This window comes from Lithobates pipiens, unplaced genomic scaffold, assembly GCF_037356315.1.
Source record: "Lithobates pipiens isolate NorthernLeopardFrog02 unplaced genomic scaffold, aLitPip1_a1.2 Scaffold_23, whole genome shotgun sequence".
NCBI lineage: Eukaryota > Metazoa > Chordata > Amphibia > Anura > Ranidae > Lithobates > Lithobates pipiens.
Genome location: NW_027507785.1, coordinates 263,382,585 through 263,397,913, shown reverse-complemented (window position 1 = coordinate 263,397,913; position 15,329 = coordinate 263,382,585). Strand labels below are relative to the sequence as shown.

Genomic DNA, 15,329 nt, shown 5'->3' with positions numbered 1-15,329 from the left:
TCCATCACTATACCTGGGCATCCACATAACTAAGAGTTTATCTGACTTCTCTCACCACAATTTCTTATCTGCACTCACCAGGGTCCAATTAAATCTGAAAGAATGGGTTAGCCTCAACATATCCTGGTTTGGATGCTCAGCCCTAGTAAAAATTATCATTCTTCCCCTCCTACTCTACCTAATGCAGATGATCCCATTTCACCTTCCCCCCGTACTTTTTTGCACTATACAAAAAAGCTTGCATGGCTTTCATTTGGAGGAACAACACCCCAGGTATCAAATGCACATGCCTCACATGTGCTAAGACTAAAGGTGGCATCAGACTACCTGATATCTACAAGTACTACCTAGCTTATCACTTGAACAGAGTTGCGGACTGGAGGGCCCACAGGTTTGGGAAAGCTTGGGTTACCTTGGTAAACTCATTTATGCACACACCAACACACATATTCCCCTGGCCGAAGCCCTCACTCTGGCCACAGACCTTGAAGACACACCCCTTTATTTACCCCTCACTAGCAGCCTTCAAAAGACTATGGGCTCTTTCAAGCTTACCTCAAACCCAGGCCTGATGATGCCTCTGCAGAGAAACCCTGACTTCCCCCTGGGGAATCCAACATGCTCCTACAACAGGAATGGCCCCTGAGGAAATACTTACATAGTTACATAGTAGGTGAGTTCGAAAAAAGACACAAGTCCATCAAGTCCAACCTATGTGTGTGATTATATGTCAGTATTACATTGTATATCCCTGTATGTTGTGATCGTTCAGGTGCTTATCTAATAGTTTCTTGAAACTATCGATGCCCCCGCTGAGACCATCACCTGTGGAAGGGAATTCCACATCCTTGCCGTAAAGAACCATCTACGCAGTTTAAGGTTAAATCTCTTTTCTTTTAATTTTAATGAGTGGCAAAGAGTCTTGTTAAACTCCCTTCTACGAAAAAGTTTTATCCCTATTGTGGGGTCACCAGTATGGTATTTGTATATTGAAATCATATCCCCTCTCAAGCATCTCTTCTCCAGAGAGAATAAGTTCAGTGCTCGCAACCTTTCCTCATAACTAATATCCTCCAGACCCTTTATTAGCTTTGTTTGCCTTCTTTGTACTCGCTCCATTTCCAGTACATCCTTCCTGAGGACTGGTGCTCAGAACTGGACACCATACTCTAGGTGCGGCCAGACCAGAGTCTTGTAGAGTGGGAGAGTTATTGTTTTATCTCTGGAATTAATCCCCTTTAAATGGATGCCAATATTTGCTTTGTTAGCACATTGCATGCCATTGCTGAGCCTATCATCTACTAGGACCCCCAGGTCCTTTTCCATCCTAGATTCCCCCAGAGGGCTTTTTCCCCATGTATAGATTGCATTCATATTTTTTCCACCCAAATGCATTATTTTAAAATTTTAAAATTTTCTACATTGAACCTCATTTGCCATGTAGTTGCCCACCCCATTCATTTGTTCAGATCTTTTTGCAAGGTTTCCACATCCTGCGGAGAAGTTATTGCCCTGCTTAGCTTAGTATCATCCGCAAATACAGAGATTGAACTGTTTACTCCATTCTCCAGTTCATTTATGAACAAATTAAAAAGGATTGGTCCCAGTACAGAACCCTGGGGGACCCCACTAACTATCCCTGACCATTCCAAGTACTCCCAATTTATCACTACCCTCTTAACTTGCCCTTGTAGCCAGTTTTTAAATCCATGTACTCACCCTATGGTCCAGCACAGAACCCTGGGGGACCCCACTACCCACCCCTGACCATTCTGAGTACTCCCCATTTATCACCACCCTCTGAACTCGCCCTTGTAGCCAGTTTTCAACCCGTGTACTCACCCTATGGTCCATGCCAACAGACCTTATTTTGTACAGTAAACATTTATGGGGAACTGTGTCAAATGCTTTTTTCAAATGCAGATACACCACGTCTACGGGCCTTCCTTTATCTAGATATCTAGATCACTTCATCATAGAAGGTTAATAGTTTGGTTTGGCAAGAATGATTCTTCATGAATCCATGCTGATTACTGCTAATGATACCATTCTCATTACTAAAATCTTGTATATAGTTCCTTATCATCCCCTCCAAGAGTTAACATACTATTGATGTTAGGCTAACTGGTCTGTAATTCACAGGGATCCTTATTAACCACTTCAGCTCCGGACCAATAAACACCTTAAGGACCAGAGGTCTTTTTGCAATTTCGCACTGCGCTGCTTTAACTGGTAATTGCGCGGTCATGCAATATTGCACCCAAACGAAATTTGCGTCCTTTTCTTCCCACAAATAGAGCTTTCTTTTGATGGTATTTGATTGCCTCTGCGATTTTTTTTTTTTGCGATATAAATGGAAAAAGAGCGAAAATTTTGAAAAAAAAAGATATTTTCTTCTTTTTGTTATAAGAAAAATCGAATAAACTAAATTTTAGTCATACATTGAGGGCAAAATTTATTCAGCCACATGTCTTTAGTAAAAAAAATGTCAATAAGCGTATATTTTTTGGTTTGCGCAAAAGTTATAGCGTCTACAAACTAGAGTACATTTTCTGGAATTTACACAGCTTTTAATTTATGACTGCCGATCTCATTTCTTGAGGTGCTAAAATGGCAGGGCAGTACAAATCCCCCCCAAATGACCCCATTTTGGAAAGTAGACACCCCAAGGAAATTGCTGATGGGTATGTTGAGCCCATTGAATATTTATTTTTTTTGTCCTAAGGGATTGAATAATGACAAAAAAAAAAAAATGAAAAATTTTTTTTACAAAAAGTTGTCACTAAATGATATATTGCTCACACATGCCATGGTTATATGTGGAATTGCACCCCAAAATATATTCCGCTACTTCTCCCGAGTATGGCGATACCACGTGTGTGGGACTTTTTGGGAGTCTAGTCGCGCACGGCACCCCGAAAACCAATCACCACCTTCAGGATTTCTAAGGGTGCAAATTTTTGATTTAACTCCTCACTACCTATCACAGTTTCGAAGGCCATAAAATGCCAAAATAGCACAAAACCCCCCAAAATGACCCCATTTTGGAAAGTAGACACCCCAAGCTATTTACTGAGAGGCATGTTGAGTCCATGGAATATTTTATATTTTGCCACAAGTTGCGGGAATATTACAAACTTTTTTTTTTTTGCACCAAGTTGTCACTAAATGATATATTGCTCACACATGCTATGGGCATATGTGAAATGACACCCCAAAATACATTCTGCTGCTTCTCCCGAGTACGGGGATACCACATGTGGGGGACTTTTTGGGAGCCTAGCCACGTACGGGACCCCGAAAACCAAGCACTGCCTTCCGGATTTGAATATAAAATGCTATAAAAAACAAACTAACCAGAGTCACCCGTAACACTTATACGGTGATCAGTGGTGAAAGGGTTAACTAGGGGCAATCAGGGGGTTCAAATTTTTATTAGGTAGTATATGGGGGTCCCTGGCGCTATATAAAAACCTGACGGGGAACCTAAATAACTAACTGGCTAACCAGCGTCACCAGTGACACTTATACTGTGATCGCTGGTGAAAGGGGGTGAAAGGGTTAACTAGCAGCAATCAGGGGGTTAAAACCATTATTGGGTAGTATATCGGGGTACCTAGCCCTATAAAAACCTGGCGGTGAACCTAAAAAAATAACTAGCTACCTAGCGACACTAGCGACACTGATGCAGCGTTCAGAAAAATTATCGCTTAGTGACACTGGCAAAAGGGGGTGAAAGGGTTAACTAGCGGCAATCAGGGGGTTAAAAACATTATTGGGTAGTATATCGGGGTACCTAGCGATATAAAAACCTGGCGGTGAACCTAAAAAAATAACTAGCTACCTAGCGACACTAGCGACACATGCAGCGATCAGAAAAATGATTGCTTAGTGACACTGGCAAAAGGGGGTGAAAGGGTTAACTCTAGGGGCAATCAGGGGGTTAAATCTTTATTGGGGGGTGATAGGGGGCTACCCTGGACCTAACACTAACTGTCCTGACAGTTTTTACTGTCACAACTGACACTGAATGCATTGATCAGTAAAGAAATGATCAATGCAATCAGTGACACTGTGACTGGGGGGGGGGGGGCGGGGGGCGATCGGGGGCGGGATCGGGGGGGGTTTGTGTGCCTGTGTGTACCTACATGTCAGTGTAGTGTTGGTGCACACTTACTTTTACTCTTCTCCTCGTAGTCCGGTCAAAAAGACCGCCCCGAGGAGAATGACATCACTTCCTCCTTCCTGTGTAAACAATACACAGGGGAGGAAGCTTCTCATTGGCCAGGAGCGATCCAGAGGGGGTGGCCGAAAACCAACGGCCATCCCCTCATCACGGAGCGCTCCTGGACCGAATCGGACCGCCGTAACCAGCGGGAGGGGGTCCGATCGGACCCCCCACCCGCTGGAAGGCAATCACGTAGATGTACGTGATTATGCCTGCCTGTGCCATTGTGCTGACGTACAATGGCAATACGGCGGTCCTCAAGTGGTTAAATATTGGTGATACATTGGCTTTTCTCCAATCAGCTGGTACCATTCCAGTCAGTAGACTGTCAGTAAAAATTAGGAACAATGGTCTGGCAATTACTTGACTGAGTTTCCTGAGTATCCTCGGGTGCAAGCCATCGGGTCCCGTTGATTTATTAATGTTAAGTTTCCCAAGTCTAATTTTAATTCTGTCCTCTGTTAACCATGGAGGTGCTTCTTGTGATGTGGCATGAGGATAAACACTGCAGTTTTGGTTACTGAAGCCCCTCGATTCCCTCGTCTGTCCTCCCTTTTTTACTGTTTACAAAATTAAAACATTTCTTGGGATTTTTTTTGCTCTCCTCTGCTATGTGTCTTTCATGTTCTATCTTAGCCGTGCTTATTAAATGTATTGCCCAATGGGATGCATTGGCTAATACCCTTATTTAATATGCTCTTTAAGCAAACCCATCTCTCCTTCGTGTTCTTTGTTCCACAGATTTTATCCCAATTCATGCCTTCTAGTAAGGTTTGTAGTTTAGGGAAGTTGGCTCTTTTGAAATTCAGTGTCTTTGTATTCCCCTTATGTTTCCTATTTGTGTGATTTATACTGAAGCGAAGTGACCTGTGATCGCTGTTACCTAAATTGCCCTGTATTTCCACATCCGTAATCAGGTCTGTATTGTTGGTAATCAGTAGATCCAGTAACACTTTATTTCTAGTTGGTGCGTCTACCATCTAACCCATAAAATTGTCCTGCAAGACATTTAGAAACTGGCGAGCCTTAAAAGAATGCATGGTTCCCTCCGGCCAGTCTATGTCTGGATAATTAACTTCCCCATTATGATAACACTTCCCATCCTTGCTGCTAATCCAAATTGCGATAGATCTGTCTCCCCTTCCTCCCTCAGGTTAGGGGGCCTATAGCATACTCCCAGTATTATTTTCCCCTTAGCTTCATCCCTTTGGAGCTCTACCCATAAGGATTCCACTTCCTCCCTAGCTCCCTTAGTGATGTCATCTCTCACATTCACTTGTACATTATTCTTGATATATAGGCATACCCCTCCCCCTTTTGTACACTCTCTATCCTTGCGATAAAGGGTATATCCTTGAATGGTTGTCAGCCAATCATGAAAGCTGTTGAGCCAGGTCTCTGAAATTCCCACAAAATCCAAATCCTCCACATACAACAGTATCTCTAGTTCACCCATCTTGCCCACCAGGCTCCTGACATTGGTGAACATGCCACGCAGTTTAGACAGGTCGCAAATTATCCTCTTATTGGGTGTTCCGAGATTGCAACTAGGACTTTCTACTATACTTACCTCGGGTTTATGTGCTTTGGTCAACCTACCACTAATGCCCCAATACTACCCTCTGGAATATGTTCCGCGCTATCTATCTCTACCTCAGGACCCTCCCCCCATCGCCTAGTTTAAAAACCCCTCTAACTTTTTGGCCATCTTCATTCCCAGTTGATCTGCACCCTCCTCATTTAAGTGCAGCCCATCCCTTCTATAGTGCTGGTTATTGACTGAGAAGTCGGCCCAGTCCTCCAGGAACCCAAACCCCTCCATACTACCAGCTCTTCTGCCACTTGTTTACTTCCCTAATCTCCCTCTGCCTTTCTGGTGTGACTCGATGTACCAGTAGTATTCCTGAGAATACTACCTTTGAGGTCCCTTTCCTCAGTTTAGCTCCCAAGTCCCTAAAATCGTTCTTTAGGACACTCCATCTGCCTCTGACTTTGTCATTGGTGCCAACATGCATCATGACAGCGGGGTCTTCCCCAGCCCCTCCGAGTAATCTGTCCACCAGATCCGTGATGTGTCGAACCCAAGCACCCGGTAGACAACATACAGTTTGGCGCTTCAGGTCTTTGTTACAGATTGGCCTCTCTGTCCTTCTAAGAATTGATTCCCCTACCACCACAATCTGTCTTTCCTTTCCCTTCGCTCCCCCCCCCCCCCCACTCTCACTGGAGTTCTTCCCCCTGGCAGCTAGGAGAGTCCTTCAGCTCCAGCAGTGCTGGTCCCTGACTGGTTTCACCAATGTGACTCAATGGAGCATACTTATTGGGATGCTCCATCCCTGGATCGGCCTCTCTGGCACTTCCCCCTCTACCCTTCCTGACTGCCACCCATCTACTCTTTCCTAGTGCCTGCACCTCTTTGTCACCATCCACCTCTGTGCTGGCCCCTGCTGGAACCTGCCGTGTATGTTCCTGGCTCTCCCTTAGTATGGAGGGGCTACTCAGTGCTGACAGTTGCTTCCCAAGATTCAGAACCGGGGCTTCCAGGGGTACAATGTGCTTACATTTTGCACAGCATTATTCACCCTCAGTCGCATGATCAAGTAAGGCATACATGCCGCAAGATGTACAACGAGTCGCCTCTCCCCGCCGGGCATCGCACCTATTACATTTAATGAGGATTGGAGATTATATCCTGTCCAAATTACCTAACAACTAGCTTCCTGACACTAATCGATACAACTACTTGAACACCAATTTTTCCATAAAGGACATATATGCTCCTATAAAGACTTGGTGTCCTCATCATGTACCAAAGCATTCCCTTTCTGGACTTACAGACAATTGAGATACTTTCTTACAACATGAGATCCTTCGACCACCTGGAACAGACAACTCACAGTCTTCAATAACTTATGCCGTGTACACACGACTGGACTTTCTGTCAGAATAAACTCTGACTGTCTTTCCGACGGAGTTCCGACCGAACGGACTTGCCTGTACACGATCACACCAAAGTTTGTTAGTTTCAAACGTGATGACGTACAACAGGACTAGAAAAGGAAGTTCAATAGCCAGTAGCCAATAGCTGCCCTTACGTCGTATTTGGTCTGCCGGACTAGCATACAGACAAACGGTTTTCTGATAGGAATTGATTCCGTCGGAAAGATTTAAAACATTTTCTATTTCTAGGTCCATCAGACTTTTTGAAAAAAAAAAGTCCACTCAAGCCCACACACGATCGGAATATCCGATGAAATTATGCCGTCGGACCTTTTCTGCTGGAAAGTCCGGTCGTGTGTACGCAGCATTATACACACGTACGACACCACAAAGACATCTAATATCGTAAATTTATACCTTACTCCAGGAGAACTCCCCCCCCCCCCCCCCAAAATGGCTGCTACGCACTTGTCATGGGAAAGAGACCTACATCTAATCCTCACTGATGAAATTTGGGTCGACATATATGAATGCACACACAAAGGCTCACTGAATGTGGCAATTCAGGAAAATTGCTACAAAATCGCAACCAAATGGTATAGAACCCCTGCTCTACTGCACACATTTTCCTCTACAATACCAAACATTTGCTGGAGATGCAAGAAAGCAGAAGGCTCAATGCTCCACATTTGGTGGGAGTGTACCCTACTCCGACAATTTTAGAAAGAAGTACACACTCTATCAACACGAGTCACCACATACACTCTAGATTACAGTCCGGCTCAATAACTACCTAAGAGGCACTGTCACAAATCGCTTGTCATGCATATAATTAATTCAGCCAGACTCTGTATTCCTGTCCACTGGCGATCCACAGATATACCATCTACTAGAGAATGGCTACTCAGGATCTCTAAGATTGAGGAGATGGAGAAATTGATCAATATTTTCCAAGAACCTTTACAAAAAATCACAACGGTCTGGGCTTGCTGGACTCATTTCAAGTCCACCGAAAGCCTTAGCCCCTACTTCCCATCTCCTGCCGTGACTACCTAAATAACCTACCAGCCTATCCCCGTTCTTTCTCTCCCTTTCATAAACTTTCTCTCTTTTCACTTCCCCGTCCCACTCATTCCCTTACATCCCTTACCCTTTCCCCATCTACACACATGACCAGACTCTACATCCCATCACTATCCATTAGGATTCATAATACAAGACAGGGCTGACCCTACGGGCATCAATAATAACACTATCAGACCTGTTGATATTGGTCTAACTGGTACTACTCCCATTAGCTGAATTGGTTGGCTCTGGAACGAACAAGTTCTCCAGATATTTTCTTTTTGTTTTATGTCAATACAGGATCACTAGATCTGTGAGTAAAACGACCACCAATGATGACTCTACCAGTCGTTCATACCATGTCCTATGGGTCATTAATAACATGTATCACCTTATTGTACTGACTTGTCATGGAACCCATTTCTAATTATTTGTTGATTGTATTGTATTGTAAACTCAAATTCTTTATCTCCAATAAAATTTATTTTTTGTGGAAAAAAAAAAGGAAACAAAAACAGCTGAATCTGTGCAGGCAGATGGTAAACGACTAGTTACCAGTATTTCCTACGGTTTTCCTGTAGCCCCCCAATTACTGACTTACTATACTTGGTAGAGGAGCGGGACTTTGATTCCTCATGTCAGAGAAGCCCCTCCGATAACTGGGGAATATTTACAAAGCAGTAAGCGTATCAGAAGAAACATATCCACAGAAAGAATGAAGTAGAAGCAGGCAGATTTTTGCACTGTAGACCTTCCATTACAGTTTCCTCTTTAGCAAGGAGAAACATAAGCCACACAGTAGCCACACCACCAAATCTCATTCCAAATCTTGTGAGACTAGAAGTCAGAGGCATGGTGGTTGATTTACTAAAACTGGAGAGTGCAAAATCTGGTGCAGCTGAGCTTTGTATAGAAACCAATCAGCTAAGCTTCCAGTTTCCTTTGTGAAAGCCTAACTCAACAAGTTGAAGTTAGGAGCTGATTGGCTACCATGCAGAGCAGCACCTGATTTTGAACACTACAGTTTTAGTAAATCAATCCCAGTGTGCCTTTTGCCGCGTACACAGGATCAGACTATCCGGCAGACTTGGCCCGGGGGACAATTCGCCCGTGTGTGGGCTCCGGTGGACTTTTTCTTCCCAAAAGTCAGGTGGACGTAGAAAGAAGACTCAAAATTGTCCATCGGACTCGGCAGTCCAGCGGACAATCCGCCCATCTGAGTGCTAGTCCGCCGGACTTTTGAAATGAACGGACTTGCCCACACAAGGAGAAAAGTCCATTCATTTTGAACGTGACTCCAGGTAGACGGGACTAGCGAAGGAGGTCAATGTCGCCACCTCCATTGCTAGCCCCGTCGCCTGGTATGGATTTAAAGGGGAACCCCTACGCTGAAAAAATGGAGTGGGGGTCCCCACCAAAGTCCATACCAGACCCTTATCCGAGCACGCAGCCCGGCTGGTCAGGAAAGAGGGTGGGGACGAGCGAGCGGCCCCCTCCTGAGCCGCACCAGGCCGCATGCTCTCAACATGGGGGGGTGCTTTGGGGAAGATCCCGGCCCCCCACCCTATGTGAATGAGTATGGGGTAAGATGTACCCCTACCTATTCACCTGGGGGAAAAAAGTGTAAATAAAAAACACACAACACAGGTTTTAAAGTACTTTATTAGACAGCTCTGGGGGTCTTCTTCCGTCTTCAGGGTTCTTCTCGCGGGGCTCCTCTGCTATCTTCTGCTCTTTTACTAGCTCTTTTACTAGCGGAGGAGCCTGTCTTTCTCCTTCGTCGCCGCCGCCGTCCGGGGGTCTTCTTCCAACTTTGGGGGTCTTCTTCCGGCTTCGGGGGACTTGTCCCGCTCCTCGCTTCTTCTACCAAGCCTCCGCTTTCTTCTTCCAGCTCTTTAACTAGCGTTGGCCCGGTCTTGTCACTGTCGCTGCCTTCTTCTTCTTCCTTCTTCTTCTTCCTTCTTCTTCTCTTCTTCCGATGTTGACACGACGCTCTCTCTGGCTGTAATTATTATTATTATTCAGGATTTATATAGTGCCAACAGTTTGCGCAGCGCTTTACAATATGAGGGCAGACAGTACACTTACAATACAAATCAATACAGGAGGGATCAGAGGGCCCTGCTCGTTAGAGCTTACAATCTAGAAGGGAGGGTCAAGTTGAAACAAAAGGTATTAACTGTGGGGGGATGAGCTGATGGAGAAAATGAAAATACAGTTAGGTGTGGGTGGGGTAGGCTTCTCTGAAGAGAAGTGTTTTCAGGGATCGTCTAAAAGCTAATAAAGTAGGAGATAAGCGGACAGATTGGGGTAGGGCATTCCATAGGATTGGAGAGGCTTTGGAAAGGGACATATGTAATGGCAGGGACATGTCGCGTGGCGACTTATATAGGCATAAGGGGCGGGGTCACCGGGTGATGTCACCTGGTGACCCAGCCCCTTATGATGTCACAGTCCCGGGGGATTCCCTACACTTATTCAGAGAACATAACAGGTTTGTTACTCACTGGTGAAGCTATCTTACTTGAATAGGAAGAAGTACAAACAAATTCTTGAATCACAGGCAGAATAGTCGCAGCCTAACCTGCCATGAACACAAAAAAAAATTAAACTTTGAGGGTCGTAGCTAGGCCACCTGGGGTCAACCTGGTTCTGGAGATACGGGGCTTCGTGCACAGCCTGTCAGAAGCTACATATAGGACGGCCAGTTTAAATACACGCTGGCAGCAGCAGACTGGGGATGAGCTCACAGTGCCTCTGACTTGTTGTCAGAGGGACTGAGCTCAATGGACAGCTTGGAGCCTTGGACCCATGGTCATTGCAACTTTTTATGTCACACGGTATTTGCGCAGCAATTTTTCAAATGTGTTTTTTTTTTTGAAAGAAACTGTTTCATGAATAAAAAAAAAACACTACTATGAAAGATGATGTTACACTGAGTAAATAGATACCTAACATGCCACGCTTTAAAATTGCTCACACTTGTGAAATGGCGCGAAACTTCAGTACTTAAAAATCTCCATAAGTGTCGCTTTAACATTTTTTACAGGTTCCCAGACCCCAAATAAAAAAAAAAAAAAGGAGGCAGCAGTAGCACCTCATGAACACCTGTCAGCTGCTGCTATAGCACCCATTGAAAAGCAATCCACCACAGATCCCTTTTCAGAGGGCAGTAAGCATTACCGCAAATGTGAAAGAAACTTGAAACACATCATCCATTTCACACTCCCCACCAACCAGGTCACTCCCCATCCACTTCCCACATTAGCCACCTCCCTTCAACCTTTATCAAAGGTGACCATTTCCCAGCAGATGACAGACCCTACTCCAAAAGATATCACTCCCAGTTACTCCCCCCACTGATTGATATCCCTCCATGACCACCCCACACCCCCCTGCTGACAGACCTCTCTCTCCAACCTGTCCCCACACACCCCCTCACCTGCTGACCTGTGCATGGGAAACTCCCCAGTGTTATTGTGTTCTGCCAGTGGGGAGCCTTCCCTACCCACACAATACAATGATCAGTGTTGCTAACTATAGCTAGCACACAGATTTTTGGAGGGAAAAACCTGATAGGCTGATTGTACTCAAGTTGATTAATAGATTGACTTGTGTACAACCAGCTAGACCATACATAGATCGACTATGGCTTGTCTCAATTGGCTAAATTTACACTTCCCCCATCACATACTGCCTGTTGTCATACCCTCCACACTCCTCTCCTGTACATACTGCTCACTGTCATATCCTCCACACTCCTCTCCTGTACATACTGTTCACTGTCCTACCCTCCACACACCCTCCACACTCTAAAGTCCACTCTCCACTGACATCACTGCCATCAGTCGAGGCAGCACGTCATCCCGACTTCTCAAGTCTGGATCAGCCAGCTGTCTTGTTTGAAGCAGTCTCAGTGTCTCAGCGAGCCGCTGAGATAGCCTCTCCCCACCCATCCATAGCTCAGTGCTCCAATGTGTGTGGAGGATCAGAGACAAGAGACGCTGACTGGCAGTCAGCAGCTCTCCACTCTGGGGTCTGTGAAAACCGAGCCATCGACAGTGTTCGGTGCCTCGGTTCTCAGTGCAGAGACGGCGGGGGGAAGCTGCTGCATTGGTCTGATGCTCCATCCACTGAGGTAAGTATGAATAAAAAAAAAATACTTCTCGTTTAATCAATGACTACCCAATACGATACTATATACTATATACGATATTACATTTTAGAAATATATGCAACCCTCACATTGTACACTCACTATGTTTAAACTTTGCTTTTCAAAAGGTGAATATTGATTACCCAACTCGAGAACTGACTAAACGAAATCTGCAGCACCCATCATTGTCCTGTTTTGACCTGGCCCAGTTGAGAGTACGCAGTCTAATGGAAAGGGATTCCTACCCAAGGTTTCTCCGTTCTCAAATCTACAATGACCTACTCAGCCACACACAGAAAAGTCCATGCTAGTTCTACATAGAGTTTCAGAGACTTGTTGGTCCATTGGTCCATCCCAAGAACAGTCTTGCACTATGGCAAGAAGAACAGAGGTGACCCAGAAATGACTGCTTCTGACAATTAAGCGTCTTCACTGCCAACAATAATATCTCATCATCATCTGGCTATGCTGAATCAACCTGTGGCTCCATTGGATATTTTCATCCTTGCAGATCAGTGGACAGAGAAAATTCTGGGTTTCTAAAGAGATGGAAGAAATGTAGAAGAGTCCTAATGTCTCCGACATTGCAAAGCATGTGTATCTTTACTTGTTGATTACCATAGCTAATGCTTGAATTCCATCTTTAACTATCACATTAATTCAATCAACATGTTCAGACGTACATTCTTAATTACTGCATATGTCATATCTGATTGTTATGTCTCATAGGCATATATTTCAACGAACAAGCCAAAAATGTTATAATTTAAGTTGACTTGAAATATTCGTTGTGTGTAGAAACAATGGAAGGTCTGAAGGGTAGAAAGTGGTTGTACGGCATTTGAGAAATTTAATTAAATGAATGTTACGTTTCTTTCGATAATTGGAAAGGCTTCAGAGTCATCTGAAATGTGACTATGTAAGGCTGTTTCTCCCAGGTCTGAGGGCACATTAGGACAAGAGCAAACTCGCAAGAAGGAGTACACTTAAAACAAAAAATATCTTATATAAAAAATAAGTTATTTATAAATTTATATGTACAAGTTTCAGAAGCTTTCTAGAAAGTAAAACATTTGAAAGCTGTCTCTATAAGATACGATATCCCATGGTAACTAGAATTCTTTAAAGAGGAAGTAAACCCTGATGAGTTTACTTCCTCTTTCATTCCCTGCAAAGGTAAAGCATAATGGACTACTATGCATCGCATAGTAGTCCATTATGTGTCACTTACCTGACACAGGAGCCAGCGAAGTCACCGCTGTCCCCTGTAGTCCGGCGCATCCATCTTCTCAGTGGGTCTTGCTGCCCCGCAGCTGTCATTCGGCGATGACGTCACTGCGCACAGGAGCCGCCACGCGCGGCATATTCGCTGTTGACGGTACCGCGCTCAGTGCGCCTGCGCGCGTAGACAGCGGTGCCTGTCTTTCGGCAAATATCTCCTAAACCGTGTAGAGTTTTACTAGCAGGATCACAGATGAAAATAAGGTAAAAAAAACAAATGCAGCCAACACATTTAAGAACTGATAATCTGCAAAACACTACACTTTTTTGGGTTTAGATACACTTTAAGGGCACTTTAATAGATTATGTGCAATATATTAAACTAAGGTCAAACCAGCATGGGAAATCACAGAAGGACCAATGATATAAGCAGCACTAATAGAGGAAATTGATGTTGTGAAGAGAAAAAAAAAAAGCTTAAAATCACCATTACTTAAAAAAAGGCAATAACAAACCTTGGCAATTCAGACTTGAGGATATGATATAAAAAAATACATATATTGATGATATTTCCATTTGCATTGCTGAGGTTTGTGACAGCTTTATTTAATTATAATATGAAATTAAAAGATGCTGCTGAATACTTTTTTTCCAATTTCAGCTTTATTGTTTGCTGAGCATTACAAAAGCCACCTATCCGTACTCCTTCCCTGATGTGTTTCTCCCCACCAGGGACTTAGTCATAGAACATCACAATTGCTATAGAGGAGCGCAAGTATGGTTTGGTGGCTCGGGTAATGCTCATCAAACAACAAGGCTCTTTTGAAAAAAGGATTTAGAGAATGTTTAGTTCATACTTTTTTGCCACATGCATTGAAGGGAGTTTACAGACCATGTTGAGAAGAACCAATAAGAAACAATTGTAAACTGGTCAAAGATGAGGTCTTCATGGGTGATAAAAATTGTAGCAATTATTGTTTGGATGATGTGTTCAAGCAAGGACAAAAAATTCCAAAAATATGGCAAATTATGTATTCTTCTTGTGCGCAAAATACACATGTGACAGGCTTACTAGACATGGTCATACATTGTGGGAACCAGAAAAGAGAAGAATAAAGGCTTTGTCTTTATCTGGCCCATTTTTTTGTAGTTATGCACTGCCTTGCTTTTCCTAGAAATGGAAATGATTGATGTATAATGATATCTTTTTTTCAGTGAAATTGGATTAGGAAGATCAGACAATCCATACGATATTATAACCAATGCATTCTGAGATGTAGCAATGACCTAATAGCAAAAATCAAATTTTAAGATTAATAAGCAATTAAATGAAATCTGAAAATTAGATAATGCAATTAGTTTATTTCAAAGTATACTTTGTGGTGGAATGAAGAGATAATTGTAGACTTTTGTAGCTAAAAGTATCCCAAAATGGACATCGACACTACTCTATTGTGGTACTGGAAATACAAATCTATCTACCTAAACCTACCAAAATCAGTTTTGGGAGTTGTAGATGTTCAAAGTGATGCATTATTTGTCAGTACCATGGGAGTTCATGCTAAGCAGTGGGAGTCAACTATTAGAAATACAACGTGTACCTCCCATATCGGTGTATGGACGGCTATAACCAATTTGGATGTTCAATGAGAAAGTTAATACTTTATATAGAGCATTCCAAGGACAATAAAATATGAATCATATGAGGATGGCAATGTA

General features: G+C 43.6%; 1 protein-coding gene across 5 annotated transcripts in view; it reads left to right on the top strand.

The window, feature by feature from the left end:
• RGS8 (regulator of G protein signaling 8) overlaps window positions 1-14,747 on the top strand; it is an 82,637-nt gene extending 67,890 nt beyond the window's left edge. For 4 of the 5 annotated variants that reach the window (XM_077453116.1, XM_077453117.1, XM_077453118.1 and 1 more), the window contains exon 5: window positions 12,518-14,747. In XM_077453116.1, coding sequence (XP_077309242.1) covers window positions 12,518-12,700 — 183 coding nt within the window. In that variant the 3' untranslated portion in view covers window positions 12,701-14,747. The remainder of the gene's footprint in view (window positions 1-12,517) is intronic. The other variant, XM_077453120.1, reaches the window with a different exon arrangement.
• Window positions 14,748-15,329: the final 582 nt, after the last annotated feature.